The 22,334-nt window shown below is 38.2% G+C and overlaps 1 protein-coding gene across 1 annotated transcript in view; it reads right to left on the bottom strand.

Annotated features, from left to right (window-relative positions):
- LOC132400263 (triadin-like) overlaps positions 1-22,334 on the bottom strand; it is a 264,638-nt gene that overhangs the window by 96,942 nt on the left and 145,362 nt on the right. Inside the window, exons 23-24 of the mRNA XM_059981238.1 lie at positions 5,486-5,536; positions 3,436-3,480 (exon numbers count right to left, since the gene is read on the bottom strand). Of these exons, the coding sequence (XP_059837221.1) occupies positions 3,436-3,480; positions 5,486-5,536 (96 nt within the window). The remainder of the gene's footprint in view (positions 1-3,435; positions 3,481-5,485; positions 5,537-22,334) is intronic.

Here is a 22,334-nt window from a genome sequence, read left to right on the forward strand (position 1 = left end):
CAAAACTTCTGTTAGGTATTTCAGCTGCTGGTACAAAATGCTTCAGGCTGAACAATTTGGATCAAATTTTTATTTTCTTTCAATAATTCACATTAATTTGTAGTTTCTCCCTACATTTTTCACCTTCAGTTTTAGTGTTCAAGTTTTAAACCAAAGAAAAATAAATTTAGTCAGTACTCCGCATGTGTGCTTTTAAAGCTATATATCACGTTTTGAAAAAAAATCTGAGTTCTCCCTGGTTGGCACTTAGTGTTGGGAAATATGTTTATCAGTGAAACAACATTTCCAAGTAGGCCTTAAAGAGTGTTTTAATTTTTAAACTAAAAATAATTAATTTTAATTAAATGAAAACCAGATATATTAGTTGTTATCTTGCTGAAGGTCCAAAACTTTGGTTCATAAATGTACCCAGCACAGAACATGTTTTTATGAATAAACTATTTGGCATTGAGATAGAGGTTTATCCACAGCGGCATTACCAAACGTTAACTTAAATGGAATTGAATTTTGCTGAAGAGTTAAGCACATATGCTACTACCTAGTATATTCAATATAGATGAACAAAGGTCAATTTCCAGCCTAAAGACTCATGTAAAAGCAAAATAACTGTAGAGTTGATGGAGTGACACTAATATTGTACAAACATGAAAGGCGGAATATCACTGCAGAGGATTTGATATCTGAACCAAATCCAATCATCAGCATCAGCAAGTTAAAAGAACTGCAGGCAACAATTTCATGCACACATTTGCCAGCACTGCTGTTGGCGACCTAGCACGTGTTGTTATTCTTGTGTGACGCATCCTCCAATCATTATTACTCCAGTAATAATGTTCCAAACATTGAAGAACTGTATTTGATCCTTTATTAGCAACAAGCAAAATAAACAATCTTGAAGCGATGAAACTTAAGCGTAACTAAGTGGTCAATAAAAGATGTGACATCTGTCGGTCCTCAACTCCAAACTGCCCAGAAGAAAGCACGGATACGGAACCTATTCCCTTCGCTTTCACCATATTGCCCCACTCATGTGACTAGCTACCATAATACACATAATGAAGGCGCAACCCAGAATACAATCCAGATAGAAAACAGATGTATGGCTCCTACAGAGTCAATGATCAGTTTTGGCATCAATCTATATTTTTGCCTTTGCTTGATAAAGATTGACTCCTTGCTCATTGATTAACTTCTATTTCATGATCACGAAGGTGACGGTAAATTCAATGCTGCATTATGGAGTAAAGTAAGAGAGAAAAATTTAACTGCTTGCTAAATATCTCTCAGGCAAACAAAATAAAAGCTGTCGACTCTCCTTTAGTTGTCAGTAGCTCATTACTCATATTCTCAGCTTTGGGATGTATCAGATATAATCAAAGTGCAGATTTAGTAAGCTAAACAGCTTGTGAGGAATTGGTGGATGCAGGTATGATTTCAACATTGAAGAGAAATTTGGATAGGTACATGGATAAGAGGGATGTGGAGAGTTATGGTCCAGGTGAAGGACAGTGGGACTAAGTAGATTCAGCACCAAAGGAACTTTTTTTTGTTCTGTAGTATTCTATGACTCAATGTTGGGAAAGCATTCATGAAGACAATCTTTACAGATTTTAGTTAGATTTTGTTTAATTTTGTTTAATTATTTTTATTCATTGAGATACAACGTGAAATAGGCCCTCCAGCCCTTTAGGTCATGCTGCCCAGCAACCTCCTAGCCTAATCATGGGATTATTTTCAATAACCAATTAACCTACCAACTGGTAAGTCTTTGGACTGTGTGAGGAAACCGGAACACCTGGAGGAAACCCATGCAATCATGGGGAGTACGTACAATCTCCTTACAGGCAGCAGTGAGAATTGAACCCTGGTTACCGGTACTGTAAAGTGTTGTGATAACTACTACCATAAGAAACCATAAGACCATAAGACATAAGATCAGAATTAGGCTATTTCATCATGGCTGACCTAATTTCCCTCTCTGCCCCTATCTCCTTGCATTTCCCCATATCCCTTCATGCCCTGAGCAATCAAGAATCTATCAACCTCTGCCTTAAATATACATTAAGACTTGGCCTCCACAGATTCACAGATTCACTACTGTCAGGCTAAAGAAATTCCTCATCACCATTCTAAAAGGACATCCCTCTATTCTGAGGCTGGGTCCTAGGTTCTTCCTGAGAAAGCATCCTCTCTGTACCCACTCTATCAAGGCCATTCACCATTCAATAGGTTTCAATGACTTCACCCTTCATTCTTCTGAATTCCAGCAAATACAGGCAGAGCCATCAAACACTGTTCGTACGACAAGCCATTCAATCCTGCAATAATTTTCTTGAACCTCCTTTGAACCCTCTCCAGTTTCAATATATCCTTTCTAAGATAAGGGGCCCAAAACTGCTCACAATACTCCAAGGGAGGCCACACCAGTTCTTTATAAATTCTCAATATTACATTTTTGCTTTTATATTCTAGTCCTCTTGAAATGAATACTATCATTGCTTTTGCCTTCCTTGCCACAGACTGAACCTGCAAATTAACCTTTAGGGAATTCTGCACAAGCATTCCCAAGTCCCTTTGCATCTTAGTTTTTTACATTCTCTCTCCATTTAGAAAATAATGAATCCTTTCTTTTCATCTGCAAAAGTACATGAACATTCACCTCCCGTCACTGTATTCCATCTGCCATTCCAATTGCATTTGTCTTCTTTACCACAGACGCAACCTGTAAATTAACCTTCTGGGAGTCTGGCACAAGATCCTCTGCATCCCTTATGTTTGAATATCCCCATTTAGATAATAGTCTGTTCCTTTTACCAAAATGCATTATCGTACATTTCCCAACACTGTATTCCATCCAAACTACTGGCCCCTTCACTTATCTTCACATTGTCTGCAAGCTTTGCAGCAAAGCCATCAATTCCATCATCCAAATCATTGTCATATAACATAAGAAGAATCAGTCCAACCACAGATCCCTGTGGAACACCAGTAGTCACCATCAGCCAACCGGAAAGGTTCCCTTTATTTCCACTCTTTGCCTCCTGCCAATCAGCCACTGCTTTATCCTTGCTAGAATCTTTCCTTTACTTCCATGGGCTCATAGTTTGTTAAGCAGCCTCATGTGTGGAAACTTGTCTGAAGTCTTTTTGAAAATTCAACTATACTATGCTACCGTGCTACCCCAGTTTGTTTAATACATTAATCATACTTTGCCATCATTATCATTCTTTCAAAATAGTCAAGATTATTTACTTGATGGATTTGTATGGATAAATATTGGTTTAACTGGACAAATCTCTATTCCTATGAATATCAGTAGCATATTCATTTATCCTCAGAGACCGACAGGCAGGTCTGTACTTTTAGTAAAGGAAAAGAAGAGCGATGGGATGTCAGAATTGTAGATTAATATTAATACAGTTTAAACTTCGTTACCTTTCCCTGCAGGCTTTGGTTTCACTTTCTTCATAGTTTCAGCCTCTAAGCATTTGGTGAACAATTGAATTAAGATCAATATTGTTCATACTTCAATCTTACATAAATATTAAGTAAACATGAACAAATGTACATCAAGCATTAGTAAAATCACAGGAGAATTTTTGTGCCTTAACATGCTATTTCAGCAGAAATTAAAAGAAAGATTACTTTTATTTGTCACATGTACATTGAAATATACAGTGAAATATGTTGTTTGTATCAAATCAGATCAGTGAGGATTGTGCTGGGGATCCCATAAAGTGTCCAGCACCAGCATAGCTGGCCCACAGCTCACTAACACTAACTGTACACCTTTGGAACATGGGAGGAAACCAAAGCCCCAGGAGGAATCCTAGACAGTCTCTGGCAGAACATGCAATCTCCTTATAGACAGAGGCGGCAATCGAGTCCTGATCTTACAGCTGGTGCTGTAAAGTGTTGGACTATCTCCTATGCTACTGCACTACTGTGCTCCTCGCTATGGTACCATGCTGCCTCCTACATTATTGAATGTAATGTCCCAAAATAAATTGGATCCACCCATTTCTTGCTACCGTTATGGGGTGGACACCATTTCTATCATGTCAGGTGTCCAGTGAATACATTAACATTAACACATTTAACCGTGCATATGTTAAAGCGTCAGGTGACATAAGCACCTCGCCACCGGTTAGGTCTGTGAGTTCCTTGATTTTCCTCTCAAATCACAGAGTCTGGTGCATGTCTGTATAAAGAAGGCAGCAATGTTAGATATCGTGGAGCACATAACATGAAGCAGATGTACAAAGGTGGCAGTATGTTGAGGAAATATGCTAATCGTTGGCCGCCATGATGGAGTGCACTCCTAGTTGGCCATGGCAGATTTGAAATATAGAAGAAAATATCGAAATCGAATCAGTCAAGGACAGTAGGATGGAGACCGCCATTTTGTGTCTCCACCCCACCCCCACATTTTGTGGATTCTGAACTGATACTTGCTCTGGGATAATCTAATCAGAACAATTGAATGTGGACACAAGGAGCTTCTGGTAAACCTGAGACCGTTCTCAGACAAGTAGCTATTTACTATGTTAAGTGCCAGACTTGCCGGAGGAGCAATCTGCAATCTCATTAGACTGAGTGTCTGAGTCGCTTAGGTTATTACCAGTCAGAATTGAAAGGAACAAAGAATCAAGGTTGGGGGTCTAGAAACCATAGAACAATATGGGTTGTAGTCCAGAAACAAAGCCAGCAAAAAGGAGTCAAGGGTCAACCAGGTGATGTTTATCCAATGACACTGAAATGCTACATTTCCATTGATAAAGAATAAATCTAAAATTGGACATTTCGATTGCACTATCAATGATAACACATTGCAAGGAAAAACACCCATGCCAGGGGCAGAGAGAAGAAAGGATCGATTATCGGGCCATCGGAGATCACCTATTTTGCTGATATAAATTGGGAAAGTGGTCTGAGTGTGTACTGGTGCAGAGGGAACAGTAGAATTCTTGTTCTCTGTTATTTGCCTGGGGTCAACATAGTGGCCTTGTTGTTTGTGCAGAGACAATAAAGTGTGAGCTTCAATTAATTAAAAGCTGTGTAGTGAGTTTCCTATCCTAGTTCCTTTGACAAACGGCCAACATCTTTTGACTTCTGTATCAGATTTTATTGTGTACTTCAGGTAGTACCCTCTTTCCATTTTTGGAAACTGTTGGTTCTTCATTCTTATATAAATTATCAATCAAAACATTGACTAATAATGTTGAAATTACACATTATGACTAGTCATATAATCTTTGCTTTTTACTGTTATGTTTTGTAACTCCAGAAACTAATTGAAAGTAAAACACAGGAGCCAGGGATACGGGTCGACTTAGCTTTGCTTTAGTGAGGCACTCACACATGACATGGTGGCATAATGATGCACACCATTTATGTACTTTGTACATATAATCCATAATGAATTAAACTATATATATACAATATTACTCAAATATTATTAAAATATTAAATATACTACAGTTACCTTTTGTTTTTGTTGTTTGAGCTGATTTTGCTTTTTGTAGCTTTTCTGGCTCTGTAGGAAAGAATAAATATTGGCAATTGTGTAACAAATATATATTAGTCATCTGCACCCTCAAGCAAAACCATTTTTAATTAAGATCCATTACAACAGAAAACTAGTTCATTCATAATATCAGCAACAATATTTGATTAACTTTGGGCCTTTGCTACAAGGCACATCTAAGTACTTAAATATTGGTGTGTAGCGGTTAGCACAACATTTTATAATGCAGGTGACTCGGATTCAGTTCCCACCTCACTCTGTAAGGAGTTAATACATTTTCCTTGTGACTGCATGGGTTTCTTCCTGATGCTCTTGTTGCCCCTACAATCCAGACGTACCAGTTGGTAGGTTAATTGGTTATTGTGAACTGTCCTATGATTAGGCTAGGATTAAATCTGAAATTCTGAAATTCTACAACGCTTGCATCAAACTAAAAGCACCATGACAATGTAAGTTGTTATAATTTCACCGGGGAAATTTTGGGTGCATAAAGGAGCAAGTCAAAGGAAATTTATTAACCAAGTACATATATGTATGTTTAAGAGACTCTTAGGTAGGTAGATGGAGCTTAGAAAAACAGAAGGATTTTCGCTAGGGAAATTCTAGGCAGCTGCTAGAGTAGGTTACATGGTCTGCACAACATTGTGGGTCGAAGGGCCTGGCGTGTGCTGTATGTTTCAATTTCTATGTTATGTCACCATATAAACTTTGTAAGTAATTTTCTTGAAGGTATTTACAGGAAAATAAAGAAATATAGTAGACTTTGTGAAAAACTATAAACAAGGATTGACAAACAACCAATGTCCAAAAGAAGATCTACAGTGCAAATAAAAATAATGAGTTAATACTGAAAAAGAGAGTTGTAGGTGAGTGAAGTTATTCATGCTAGTTCAAGAGCCTGATTTTGCATACAACACTCAGCACACATTTTGAGGTCAGCCTCCTATCTCAGTTAGATTAAATGTTCCATCATTTCAGTCATGATTTGCCTTAGCTCTCTACTCTTGGCCCAGCAGTATGCTTTCCATTTTCTTCATTTGGATGAGTTCTTTTATTTTATATCACCTCCTGCTAATATCTCCTCACTTTACAGCAGCCAACTTACTTTGTTATTAAATACAACACCACTGTTAAATGTTCTTTTCTTTTTACAATATTTTTATTCAGAAGAAAAAAAAAACAAGATTTACAGAGAGACACATAGAGACATCTCAACATAACTTGTGTACATTCATATACTGTAATAAAATTGATCAAAATGTTATAGCATAACACATAAAGGCATACCACTCTGTAATCAAAAATTTAAAGATAAGTCATACATCATAAAAGAATTTTTTATATAAAAAAGTCAACCCCCTACCAACTACCAAAGAAAAAAGCTGACGGATGATAATGGATAATTAGAAAAAAAAAGACATATTCACTTAAGAAGAGAAGATAAAAATATACATAAAAGTCTGTGCACTGTTAAACTTTATAAATTGGAAAAGTAATTTTGGAAAGGTCCCCAGATACCATAAAAATATTGTTTCGAATTTAAGACTGAACACACGGATCTTTTCTAAATTTAAATAAGACATAATATCACGTAGCCATTGAAGATGTGTAGAAGAGCTGGACTCCTTCCACTTAAGCAAGATTGCTCTCCTTGCTAAAAGAGAGGTAAAAACTAAAACTTCATTCGACCAATTATCAAATAAATTTGCTCTCCCAAAAACACATTTTTACAAATACCTTCAAATTAGAGATTTTCTATGTTTCCAATTAACTACTTTTCCTATAGGTCCTGATAAAAATTTACTGGACGATCTTTTAAATTTAAAACCTTTTGTTAATGGTTCTATTACCGGTATCTATAACTTGTTGATTGATTCTAGACAAGACTTTTTAGCTAAAATAAAAAAAAGCTTGGGAGGATGACCTAAATTGTCAGATTTCTGATGATAGGTGGAATGATAGAAGGAATAAAATTCTTAAACGGGTTAATAAATCATCTTTCTGTGCTTGTCATTCTCTTCTACAATTTAAAGTGGTTCATAGAGCTTACATTTCTAAACAGAAGCTGTCCAGTTTTTACCCGAATGTTTGTCCACTTTGTAATAAATGCAACTCTGCAAATGCCTCTTTCATTCATATGTTTTGGTTTTGCCCTACAATTGAAAAGTTTTGGCCAGAAGTATTTCATACCTTCTCACAACTTTTTAGGGTCCAATTTGACCCAAATCCCCTTACTGCCTTGTTTGGTATCATTGCAAATGAAGATATAACTTTAAATAGTCCTAACCACTATGAAATGTTGAACTGTTACTCAAAGTTCAAAAGTTGATTCAGCAATTTTACTTCTTGTACCATTGCAACCAATAGCATTAGCACTGACATTTCTCCATGGATTTTTATCATCAGAAAAGTGTATATTGGGCATACAAAAATATTCCTCAGCAAACCTTTGATGTTTAGTCCTCAGGAAAATCTCTCAATATTTCCCAGTGCTTGTTTCCTCCACATGGTAAATTACATTTGGGATATTACATCTCCTGGGCAACAAATGAAGCATTTATTGAATTAGTGGTTATGTTTTGGTAAGTTTGGAAACCACCGCCTTTTTAAATAAAACCTGATATAAGATTTGTACCTTTTAACAAATTCATGTAATTTTCATACTCAGTGGCAGAAAGCCGTACAGCAACTAAACTAATGGTTTAACTAATGGTTTATCTGTTTCATTTTTCATTGGCACATTACTCACATGATGCTATTGTTTTAATTATATATCATATTAATTAATTCATCACTATCTAAGATATATAAAAGCTTGATCAGACCCCACTTAGTGTTCAGTTCTGGCACTACAGGAAGGATGTGCATACTACAGAGAGAGTGCAGAGGAAATTTACAATGATGTTGCCTGGATTGGAGGGTGTACCTTATGAGAATAGGTTGAGTGTACTTTGCTTTTTCTCCTTGGAGCGACAGAGGATAAGAGGTGATCTGATAGAGGAGTATAAGGTGATGAGAGGCATTGATCGTGTGGATAGCCAGAGGCTTTTTTCCAGGGCTGTAATGGCTAACACAAGGCAGCAAAGTTGTAATGTGCTAGGAAATAGGTACCAAAGGGATATCAGGGGTAACTTAGATGATGAACCAGCTGGCTTTGTTGCCAAGTTTGCAGATGATACAAAGATTGCTGGAGGGACAGGTAGTGTTGAGGAAACAGATCAAATGCAGAAGGACTTAGACAGACTAGGACAATGGGCAAGTAAATTGTAAATGAAATACAATGTTGGAAAATGTATGGTCATGCACTTTGGTAGTAGAAATAAATGTGCAGACTATTTTCTAAGTGGGGAGAAAATACAGGAATCTGAGATGCAGAGGGACTTGAAAGTCCTTGTGCAGAACACTGTGGTTAGATTACAGGTTGGGTTGCTGGTGGGGAAGGCAAATGCCATGTTAGCATTCATTTCAAAAGGTCTACAATACAAGAGCAGGGATGTGATGCTGAGGCTTTATAAGGCACTGGTGAGGCCTCACCTTGAGTATTGTGAACAGTTTTGGGCCCCTCATCTTAGAAAAGATGTGCTGGTATTGGAGAGGGTCCAGAGGAGGTTCACAAGGATGATTCCAGGAATGAAAGGTTTATCATACAAGGAACTTTGGATGGTTCTGGGTCTGTAATCGCTGGAATTCAGAAGTATGAGGGCGGGATCTCATTGACACCTTTCAAGTATTGAAAGGCCTAGACAGAGTAGATGTGGAACGGATGTTTCCATTGGTGGGAGAGTCTGGGACAAGAGGGCACAGCCTCAGGATAGAGGGGCGCCCTTTCAATACAGAGATGCAGGAAAATTTCTTTAGCCAAAGGGTGGTGAATTTGGAATTCATTGCCACATGCAGCTGTGTAGGCCAGGTCGTTGGGTGTATTCAAGGCAGAAATTGACAGGTTCTTGATTGAACATGGCATCAAGGGTTATGGAGAGAAGGCCGGGAATTGGGGTTGAGGAAGAGATGGAAAAAGAGGATCAGCCATGATTGAATGACGGAGTTGAATCAATGGGCCAGATGGCCTAATTCTTCTGCTATGTCTTACGGTAAGTCTTTCATTCAGGGAGTGCTGAGTGCATGGACTGCACTGCTGGCAACAGTGGTAGAAATGGATACAATAGGGTCTTTTAAGAGCCTTTTAGATAGGTACATGAAGCTGAGAAAAATAGAGGGCTATGCACTGGGGAAATTCTAGGCAGTTTCTAGAGTAGGTTACATGTTCAACACAACATTGTGGGCCGAAGGGCCTGTAATGTGCTGTAGATTTCTATGTTCTATGTTCTATCTAAGGAATGTCTGATCTATAAAACTGACAGATTTTTCAGAAGTGCCATCTTTATTCATTTACCTTACATCCCTTAGCATTAATTCACCTCTTTGCATCATTTCTCAGCTTTTTGTTTAGTTGGCAAAGTATTTGTGTGCTTGCTTGTACTCTGTAATGAACTGAAATCCTGGAATTAAGACTCCTCACCATTCCTGACTCCTGGAAGAACTTTAAGGAGCAGAAATTAAACAGAGATCCATCAGTAAGAACTGAGTTTGATAACATTGCCTAAATCAGGGTTTGAATTAAGGATGATAATACTTTGAATAAAGGTATCACAGTAATAAGTGGTTGTGAAATATAGGTCAACTAGTTTCTAAGGTCAAGCACTAGAAAGGCATTCTGTAATGATCAATAAACCAGTTGTTTGGAATCAAATGTCCTTGCCTGGTGTCTCAGGGCTGGATGTGTCTGCACCTGTGCTACTCCCCAACCCCCCGCCCGCCCCGCCCCCCCCCCCTTCCTGGCGCTCCTTCTCCGCCATCTTTCCCACAGCCCTCCTACAGCGTTCCACCCTTACCATTCCCAATAACCTTTGCTCTCACCAGATTCACAAACTCACTCTCCACTCCACGTTGACAAACACAGTACTGTGCAAAAGTCTTGCAACCCCAGCTACACATAGGAGCCTAAAACATTTGCTCAGTGCAGTACACAAGGTTAATGCAAAAACAGCAGCTGTAAGAAAAACAATCTATCATGATCTTACTGAATGGCAGGGTAGACAAATGGGTCGAATTGCTTCGTCCTGTTTTTAATCCTTATCTGATTGTTTATACTCTGGCGACAACTAAAATTATAAAAAAAAACTTAAAGTACCTTGAGCAAATATTGGCTTGTACAAATGGAAGTTTTCAGACCAGTGGTATTTTGTTAAAGGTTGTGCAGATGAAACAGAAAATATAATGCTTAGAGATGTATCTGTTTCATTCAGAGATCTGAATGGGTTAGTGTTCTGGTTACACCAGCTCAAGGTCCAGGCCAATCCAATAGGATGGAAACATTGTCCCTTGTTCAGCTGTACTGACCCTCCAGCTAGTAAACATAAAGAACCTCAATATCATTGTAAATGAATTATACCTACAGGCTGTTCCCAGTTACAAACACCCAGATTGCAGGCACACATTTGTATGAACATGCTCTCATAATATTATTAAATTCAAAACTCCATATATTTGTTCTGAGAAATGAGGAACTAGTTTCTCCTCTCGTTCCACTTTTAGTATTCGAGTAGATATCAGTCTTATGTGTTCTTCTGCCTGCAGATTACAATGTGGCTCCTATCTCACATGACTTTGTGTGTTTTCTAACATGGAGAAAATCAGTTTAAGGATATCTGTAAAGTGGAATACATTTGTTACCAAGAGACAGCCTGTACTCTACGAAACTGATTTTGACTCAGTACTGCTTGATGCTAATTTGCAACTTCATACAAAACTTTCTTTTTTAATGGCAAAATGCGAATAATAGGTGTTCTGATTAAATTCCTGATATTTGTCCTTTGCTCTTATTATGAAAATCACCGTGCTGAAGGTACTCAAGATAGAATGTTTCTCCAAGAATGAATGATGGTAAAACTACCCTTTTAAAATGAGTGTGTTCTATTACACTAGTCCTGACAATTTTCACCTGGGTATCCACCAAAGTATTGAATGAGCCTTCTTTATCTTTGACTAATCTTACCTAAGATAGGTTCAGTGGTCTCATTTTCCACTTTTATACCATTTTGCTCTGATTGACAATTATGAAAGAGATAATGCTCCAGAGTTATTTCAAGGTTAATAATGATGAAAATATGTTCAAAGTAGTCAACTTTGTTGAGCATCTTTATAAAGACTTTACATCATAAGAAACCACAGAAAGCAAATGAATAATTTATCTGCATGATGTAATGTCTGACCTTGCTTAAACAGATGTACTGCCACTGTGCTGTCTAAAATTGCTAAAAACATAGATATAAATAAGAAATTCTGGTATCACTTCCTGATGCAACAGGCACTACAACTTTGTGAGCAGTTGCATGCCTCAACAGGAGTCAAATAACATGAGTAATAATATTTAAAGTGTCTTCCAACAATTTAAAAGTGGTGGATGCAGCCCAGTCCATCACAGGAAAGTCCCTCCCCACCACTGAGCACACCTCAAGGCGCACTGCCACAAGAAATCGGCATCTACCTTCAAGGACGCTCACCATCTGGCCTATGCCCTCCTCTTGCTGCTGCCATCAGGAAGAAGGTGGAGGAGCTTGAGGTCCCACACCAGCAGGCTCAGTAACATTTATGACCCTTCAGCCAACAAGCTCCTAAACCAGTATGGATGGCTTTACTCACTTCAACACTGAACTGATTCGACAACATATGAAACTCACTTTCAAGAATTGTACAACTCATGTTCTTAGTAAAATATATTATTTATTATGATTTGTTTTTGTATTTGGCCATTTGTCTTCTTTTTCACATTGGATGTTTGTCAGTCTTTGCTTGTGTGTAGTTTTTCATTGATTTTATTGTATTTCTTTCTTCTACTGTGAATGCCCACATTAAAATGAAACTCAGGGTAGTACATGGTGAGATGTATGTACGTGGATAATAAATTTACTTTAAATTTTGAACTTAAAGTTGGCCCACACCACTTCAGTTAGGAGTCATTCTAAACCTTCTTCTGAACTGGTAGAGAAGGAAGAAAAACTCTAGATGGAAATTAGTAATTTCACTCAGATCCTGCAACATTGCACCACAGACCCTGCTTGAGGGAGGGGGGTGGATTCTAGGCTTCAAACACTGGACGCTTAAAAGAGAGTGTAGTCACATAGGCTTGATACTCAACATCAAAAGTAAAGCACTAAAACTACACTTCCTCCTTCCCCCTTCCTTTCCAGTTCTGATGAAGGGCCTTAGCCCCAAATATTGACAGATTTTCCCTTCTATAGATGCTGCCTGACCTACCGAGTTCCTCCTCCAGCATTTGTATGTGTTGCACTAATGCTTGAATGCAGTTCTTCAATAGGTTCAATGATCTCACTCCTCTGGTCAAAGTTAGGATGTCCTCAAATGTCACATCCAACAATCTGTACCCAATCCATTTGACAAAGCTCAAAAGACCATATCACCACTTCTTCATTCCCAATAAGTGGGTGGACCATAAGACTATAAGACATAAGAGCAGAATTAGGCCATTCAGCCTATCGAGTTTGCTCCGCAATTTCATCATGGTTGATCCCAGATCCAACTCAACCTCATACACCTGCTTCCTGCCAAAGCCTTTGGTGCCCTGAACAATCAGGAAGCCATCAACTGCTGCCTTAAACGTACCCATGGACTTGGCATCTACTCCACAGATTCACTGCTCTCTGGGTTTAAAAAAAATCCTCTTTACCTCTGTTCTGAAAGGTTACCTCAATTTTGAGGCTCTTTCCTCTAGTTCTGGATGTTCTCACCATAGGAAACATCTTCTCCACATCCACCCTATCTAGTCCTTTCAACATTTTGTAGGTTTCAATGAGATCCCCACGCATCTTCTAAATTCCAGTGAGTACAGACCCAAAGCGGCCAAGTGCTCCTCGTACGTTAACCCCGTCATTCCCAGAATTATCCTCGTAAACCTCTTCTGGACTCTCTCTAATGACAACATATCCTTTCTGAGATATGGGGCCCAAAGTTGTTGATAATATTCCAAGTGCTGCTTGACTAGTGTTTTATAAAGCCTCAGCATTATCTCCTCGTTTTTATATTCTACTCCCCTTGAAATAAATGCCAACATTGCATTTGCCTTCTTTACCATAGACTCAAACTGTAAATTAACTTTTTGGGAGCTTGCATAAGGACTCATAAGTCCCTCTGATGTTTGAACTTTCTCCCCATTTAGATAACATTCCACACTATTGTTCCTTTTATCAAAAAGCATTATCATACATTTCCCAACACTGTATTCCATCTGCCATTTTTTGCTCATTCTTCCAACTTGTCTAAACCGTGCTGCAATTGCATTGCTTCCTCAGCACTACTTATCCCTCCACCTATCTATGTTTCATCCACAAACTTTGCCACAGATCAATCAATTCTGTTATCCAAATCATTTACAAACAATCTGAAAATTTAGTGGCCAGATTGAAGTGATTATTTAAAGATCATCTCTCTGTTCACTCCACTTACAAATCCCCCCCCCCACCATTTACAGTTTAAATTTAGATTATTTCTGAAAGTCATTGACCCAAAGCATTTGCAAACTCCCTGACGTGCTGAATCTTTCCAATTTTTTCTGTTTCTATTTTTAATTTTCCAGCATCTTCATTTTTTCAACATTTTCATTAATGTGCAATTGAATCTGGAGCTGCATCTCTTTCAGCATCAATCCATGTTTTGGCTGTCATGGTAAATTTGCAATCTAACATTTTTCACTCATACTCACTAGGAATAGAATAAAAGTCTGAGACTTTGTAAGGCATTAGTCAGACCACATTCGAAGTATTGTGTACAGTTTTGGTCTCCATACCTAAAAATGATGTGCTCGCATTAGAGAGGATTGAGAGGTTTACAAGAATGATCCTGAGAATGAATGTTTGGGTAGCATTTGATGGTTCTGGACATGTACTTTCTGGAATTGAGAATGAGATTGAAGACGGTCGGGGGGGGGGTGGGTGGGGGCGGACCTCATTGAACTCTACCAAATATTGAAAGGCTTAGATAGATGCACCAAAAGAGAAGGTTTCCAAGTGTGAGAGAGCCTAAGAGCAGAGGACACAGCCTCAGAATACAAGAAAGTCCCTTTAGAACAGAGATGAGGAGGAATTTCTTTAATAGTGAATCTGCAGAATTCATTGCCACAGATGACTAAAGAGGACAATTCAATAGGTATATTTAGACAGAGGTTGATTGGTTCTTGATTAGTAAGAGCATCAAGTTTACAGGGATGATGCACCATCAATAACTCTCAGGCGAGATATTGGCTTTTATTGACTGGAAGAAAGAACAAGCAGCAATTGACCACCATGCTACATCCTGGAGACTGAGGGCAGGGCTCAGGCCTCAATTGCCTTTATACCAGGATCTGTGGGAGGAGCCACGGTCAGTGGGAGGAGCCACAGGAGCAGTCAGCCGGGGGGGGGGGGGGGGGGAGCATGTCCAGACAGGTATATGTAGTTCACCACAAGGGAGAAGGCAGGAGAATGGGATTAAGCAAAATAAATCAGCCATAACTGAGTGGCAGAGCAGACTCACTGGGCTGAATGGCCCCATTCAGTTCCTATGTCTTATGGTCTTTTGGTCTTAAAATAATCAAAACTAATTTCCAAATCGGCTTTGCAAACAACAGAGTAGACATATTTACCTGTGTCTGCTCTGTTGAGTTTGATTTAAACTTTGGCATATTATTTGCTTGTTTTAATTTCTGTAAATCGACAGTCATGTAGTTGCACATGTAGTAATGAACTTAATGACTAAAAAAATCCAACTCAAATATTTCAGCCACTTAGGGAGAGGCATAATTGTGAAAGAATAGAAATTGGCATTAATTAGGCACTAATCTATTTTCAAGTTATTTATAATCAAGGAATAAATTATGAAAATACAAAGAACTGTAGAGCACTTGGTGTTGCTGTGTTTCTGTTGTAATTCTGAAACTTGGCAGAATTGATACAGATAGTATGTCCTTTCGAACATTGCAATTATAGATGAAAGTAGAAACATAGAACAGTACATCTCAGAACAGACACTTTGGCCCACAATATTGTGCTGGCCCTTTGATCTATTCCAAGATCAATCTAACAATTCCTTCTGATATTTTTAAACATTCTACCAATAATCTCTGAATTTCAATAGTATAAATACATGTGTTTCATTAATCCATGAAAACATTACTGAAAATATGTTGCATAAACTCAAATACAATGTTAAAACAAACAAATATAATTATGAGTATATATTTCCACCAATTCAAAGCCATCCTTATTTTTGAATAATCAGCATTTCATTCTATCTTTTCCTACTGGTGTCTGGGGCCCTTTCATGACTAACTCCTTAATTTGGCAGCAGTTCTCATTGAAATACAGCAGAAAGCTGCTGATTTGGAGAAAAGGCTCAATAAGACAGGTAGGAATTGTATCACGGAGATCAGAAGGACACATTGAGCCATTTCACATTTATGATTTCATCATTTTTAGTATCATCCTTTTTACACTGTGGGGGAGGGGACAATACTTCCTAAAAAAATACCTGATCTGTGATACAGTGAGCAGATTTTTATGAGATTTGCATGGAGTATAATAGGGATCATCGTTACAAATGGGATCTAATGTTGCACTTAATATAGGAAAGAAAATATCCAATATATTCAGACAATTTATGTTTGTGGTGCCAACAGCAGTTCTGGTCATGAAAAGACCATGTCATGGCACGTAGCTAATGAATGATATTTGATGCTTTATCCAGAAAGTCATTTGCATACCAGTGAAGATCTCCCATGAAAGTATATCTATTTTTAATATACAAACTAGAACTTAGCACCATTGTGACATGAGAGACTGTGCTATTGGTTTAATTAAGGTGGATTAGCTGCATCATCACCCTCTTCAATATATATCACTGGTCAATAGCCAGACCCTCTATGGATGATTTTAAACCCTGATAAATAAAAAGTGCTGAATTACAAATATAATCTCATTTTAACACAAGGCTAATATAAATTATTCATCAGCTATGTTAAAATTATTTATAATCGAGCAATAAATTATGAAAAGACAAAGAAATGTGAGACACTTGGTGTGTGCGGTAATTCTGCAACTTGACAAAAATTGATATGGATAGTATGTCCATTTGAATATTGCAATTACAGACGAATCTAGAAACATAGAACAGTATAGTCCCTTCAGCCCACAATATTGTGCTGAGCCATTAATCTACTTTAAACTCAATCTAACTCTTCTCTCCCACTTAGCCCTCCATTTTGCTTTCACCCATGTGCCTATCTAAGAGATTCTTCAATGTGCCAAACGCATTTGCCTCTCCCTCCGCTCCTGGCAGATGGTCACGCTATCCTTGTGACTTCCGTAATGCGTTAACAGGTACTCCTATTTCGATTAGCAATAATGAGCACTTTTCAGTTGAAAGCCCTTTTTGTACATTTAATGAAATAATTACAAACATAATAGAAACTTCTGCAGTGTAAGTGCACAATGAGCTTGTTCCCATCAGGGGCTGCATCTAGTGTTTAGTTAGTATTCAGGTACCGTATATTTCATCTGCAACAGATCCTGATGATGAACCACAATCTCCTAAATACACTGGTGTTATCCAATAAAGCACTCTATGGAATATTGCCTCAGTTTCATTGAAATGATCTTCGGCAGAAGGACTTGCTGACAGTAAACATGGGCTGGAAAATTAATACATAAATTGCAAGAAGCAGATTGTCTTTCAGAGATTTGTCACAAAGACAATGACCTCTTTCTGTATTCAATGTGATTTAAACATATTTTTTCATATCACAAACAGAATTAACATAAACTCAATGGTGCAATAAATAATAGAAGTATTCCTAGCATGAGAACAAAGGGGATAATTGTCAAGTGTTGTAATTCCAAAACATAAAATTAATTGAGCTGGGAATGTGTGACTTAGTTCTGTTTTTACTTTAAGTGAGGTGTGAACTTATCGCATAGTAGCATCAACACATATGCAATTCATTGATTTTTACATATAACCTGTAATAAATTATTTAAATGAACAAAAAAGCCTAATCAAAGAATATGGTTACAATAACATATAGAATATATATATGTGTGTGTGTGTGTGTGTGTGTGTGTGTGTGTGTGTGTGTGTGTGTGTGTGTGTGTGTGTGTGTGTGTGTGTGTGTGTGTGTTGAGACTTGTGCCTCTGAAACGATCTCGATTTGCGGGCTTCCTCCATGGTGGTTGTAGGAGTTGGCTCTAAGATTGCAGGAATTGGTTTGATAGCTCTGGACACCTTTCCTGAACAGTACTTGGCAAACTTCACTGGACGATGTGGATCATGATGTATGAGTACAGTGTGTGACAACACCATTTCCTTTACCTTTTGGAAAGCTACCTCACACTGCTTTGTATATTTCTCCCCAGTCTGTAGTAATGAGTTCAAGGGATGAAGCTCCATAGTCAGATTTGACAGGAACCTGTTAGAGTAGTTGACAAATCCCGAAAAGGACCACTACTGTGACATGTCCTTTGGCCTTGGGGCATCCGCCACTGAGTGTATTTTCTCAGTACCCTTATGTAATGCTTGTGCGTCAATAGTGTGATCACAGTAAGTGATGCTTAGTTTAAAGAATTCACATTTGCTGCATTGTGCTAGGGCCCATAATCTTCTAATCTTGATATTTTGGAGATGTTCCTTGCCATCCTCACCAGTTACAACAATGTCATCCAGGTAGCACTGAGTGCCTGGGCAGCCTTACAGCACCGGGTCCATAGCTTCCTGCCAGAGTGCAGTTGCAGATGCTACTCCAGAAATGGGCCATTATAACGATAAAGCCCTTTGTGAGTATTTAGGGTGAGAAGTGCTTTAGACTCTTCTTCCATCTCCATCTATAAGTAAGCGTCAGCTAAATCCACTTTGCTGAGGTGTTCCCCTCCAGAAAGGTTTGCAAAAATATCCCCTAACCTGGACAGAGGATATTGACCTACTCTCAGTACTGGGTCGATAGTGACACTAAAATCACCACAGATTCTGAAAGAGCCATTCTTCTTGGCTAATGGGACCAAATAATTTGCCCACGGTCTCCATCCAAGCTTGGAAAGAATTCCTGCAACCTCCATGCAATCTAGCTCACTGGCTACTTTATCATGGATGGTAGAAGGAAGCAGATGTGCTTTGCAAAACTTGGGCGTGGCATTTTCATTTAACATTATTTTACCCTTGATATGTTTGAGTGTTCCAGTGCCATCCTTAGACACCTCTGTGGCATCATCTAACACCTTTCTTAATTTGCTTTCAGTTGACTCGATTGCTGGAGAGAACATGACATGCATATGGTGGCTGCATTTCCAATCAAGCTGTTGTTGTCTTAGGCAATCGAACACCAACCCCCCCCCAGCCCCACCAAAATGCTGGACCTACTGTTTTTACCACACACAAGCCCAATGTGGCTTGTTGGTTGTGGTATTTCACTGTTATGGATGTTATTCCCACAGGAGTTATCTTTTATCCAGTATATAGTCTTAGTTGGAGATCTGTAAGCTACAGTTTAGTTACTTAGAAATGCCATTCTATCAAAGACAAAAAAAGTGCTGCGATTTTATTAACTCGAATATCTTGCTGCGCTTCAAAAGGTAGATAGTCATCTTGGGCTTGTTTAAAACTTCCTCATTGCCATTGTAATGTTTTGTAGTCCAAAGTGTAAAATTCATTGAAATAAAACTTGTAGCCGGGAATGCATGTCTTTGTTCCATTTTTACTTTTCCCCTTCTTCTTCTGAGGTTTTATGGAGGTTGGCAAACAGCCTTAAGGTGCATTACCACCACCTTCTGTACTGCAGTGTGGGTCAGGATTTTGAAATCCTATATATTTATATTTGTACTAAATTCTATAAAAAAGACGTATTCTGAAGGTATCAATAATCCTATGATCCATTCCGCAAAACATTATTAATGTTAAACTGTATTTTATTCCCTGATAACTTTAAAATCAACTATCGTCCCTCTTGATTATACCTTTGACCCTTCACCAGTACCTGCGCAACAGTTAATTGTTGATGACAATACTCACATCTCCCATTATTGTGTTTCATTAAAAACAATCTACTATTTAACTTTGTGTGTCCAAACCTCAATATCAACATAAGACCATAAAACCATAAGACTTAGGAGCAGAATTAGGCTATCTGGTCCATTGATTCTGCTCTGTCATTCAATCATGGCTCATACTTTTTTTCTATCTCTTCCTCAACCCTATTTCTTGGCCTTCTCCCTGTAACCTTTGATGCCATGTCCAATCAAGAACCTATCAATCTCTGCATTAAATACACCCAGCGACATGGCCTCCACAGCTGCATGTGGCAACAAATTCCACAAATTCACCACCCTTTGGCTAAAGAAATTTCTCTGCATTTCTGTTTATAAAGGGTGCCCCTCTATCCTGAGGCTGTGGCCTCTTGTCCTAGACTCTCCCACCATGGGAAACATCCTTTCCACATCTACTCTGTCCAGGCCTTTCAACATCTAAGTCATTTATATACAGCATAAAATGAAATGGTCCTAACACCGACGCCTGCGGAACACCACTAGTCACCGGCAGCCAACCAGAAAAGGATCCTTTTAGTTCTACTCGCTGCCTCCTACCAATTAGCCAATGCTCTAACCATGTTAGTAACTTTACTGTAATACCATAGGCTCTTAATTTAGTAAGCAGCCTCATGTGTGGCACCTTGTCAAAGGCCTTCTGAAAGTCCTAACATACAGCATCCACTGCATCTCCTTTATCCATCGTACTTGTAATCTCTCAAAGAATTCCAATAGGTTCATTAGGCAGGATTTTCCCTGAAGGGAACCATGCTGACTTTGTATTATCTTATCCTGTGTTACCAAGTACTCCATCACCTCATCCTTAACAATCAATTCTAACATCTTCTCAACCAGCAAGGTCAGGCTAACTGGTTTATAATTTCCTTTCTGCTGCCTTCCTCCTTTCTGAAAGAGTGGAGTAACATTTGCAATTTTCTAGTTCTCTGGCACCATGCTAGAGACCAAGGAATTTTGAAAGATCATTTCTAATGCCACCACTATCTCTAACGCGACCTGTTTCAGAACCCTAGGGTGTAGTTCATCTGGTCTGGGTGACTGATGTACTTTTAGGTCTTTCACCTTCTCCCTTGTAATAGTAACTGCACCCCCTTCTCTTCCTTCACACACTACAACATCAGGCATACTACTAGTGTCTTCCACAGTGAAGACTGATGCAAAATACTCATTTAGTTCATCAGCCATCTCCTTGTCCTCTGTTATTATTTCTCCTGTCTCATTTTCTAGTGGTTCTATTTCCACACTCATTTCTCTTTTATTTTTAACATACTTGAAAACACTTTTACTATCTGCTTTAATATTATTTGTCGGCTTAGCATAGAACATAGAACACTACAGTACAGGCCCTTCAGCCCTCCATGTTGTACTGACCCATATAATCCTTAAAAAAAAGTACTAAACCCACACTACCCCATAACCCTCCATTTTTCTATCATCCATGTGCCTGTCCAAGAGGCTCTTAAATACCCCTAATGTTTTAGCCTCCACCATCAATAAATCTGAATCTGAACATGTTCATGGTCTCCTTCTGGGGTATGAGGTAGGTGCATCTCTACTGACATTGCTTGCTTTCATATTTCATCTTTTCCCTTCTAATGATACCATCACCTCCTCCCCCCTGCTCTTTTTTGCATTCTTCAACCTAGATATCTTTCTAGATATTATAAAGATGACTTCCTGTTCACTCTTCATCCCATTGTTTTCTCCACTTTTTTTTTAAAGTTTCACTTATGATAATGCTTTTCATTTCTCCTTTACTGTGATTTATTTGAATGTCCACTTCTTGTCTAGTTCCCTCCTTTCCTAATTTATTTGCTTGCCTATTCCTTCTAATCCAACATGGAATCCACATCAAACATAGACTTCACTTTAAGTCTAAATAAGTTTTGTATTATCTCAGTCATAATTTCTGGTCTTGCCTCTGAATGTAAATCTTTTAGACTCCTGATTGTTGTGCTTGAATCAGACAACATTACAACTTTTGTTGTTTTTTACTTTAAGCAAGGCATACACATATCCATGTGGAGGCGTCCTGACGAATGCAATTCACCATTTTTTTACATTTAACACTTATTGAATTAGTTAAATGAACAAAAATGCTTAATCAAAAGATTATCCAAGTACTACTGAAATATTAAGTGCACAACAATTATTCCACCTTCATTTGCTTACAAGTTATTATACAGGTTAAGAGAGATTGAAAACTCAAAAGAGCAATCTTTCAATCTCTAATAATGTTGCTCTTTTGGTTTCCCTTTTAATACTTTTTTAAGATCAAACAATGAAGTTTTATCAAACCAACTTCCTTCAGAAGCAACGCGAATGGATCAGAATGGATGTGCATTCATTAGACTGTAAGAATAAGAGCTTGCACATAGCCAAGAATGGATTACAGGATCATTGTTAACTTGACTGTTGCTATAACTTACAAGCACCTTCAACTCCTCTTTGATGCTAGATAATTATATGGAAGGATGATTCTATACAAACTCAGTCAATTACTTGTCCTCTTGAGAAAGGCAAGTAATACGATTTAATGCAATTAAAAATAAATCAAGAGATGGACTGAAGGGCCCTTTTTGCTTGAATATTTTAATAATTTGTCTGTACATCTGAGATTACTGTCATAAGTAGGTTATTCTGAATGGAACAATATCTCTTTTTAAGCA

Source organism: Hypanus sabinus, chromosome 10, assembly GCF_030144855.1.
Source record: "Hypanus sabinus isolate sHypSab1 chromosome 10, sHypSab1.hap1, whole genome shotgun sequence".
NCBI lineage: Eukaryota > Metazoa > Chordata > Chondrichthyes > Myliobatiformes > Dasyatidae > Hypanus > Hypanus sabinus.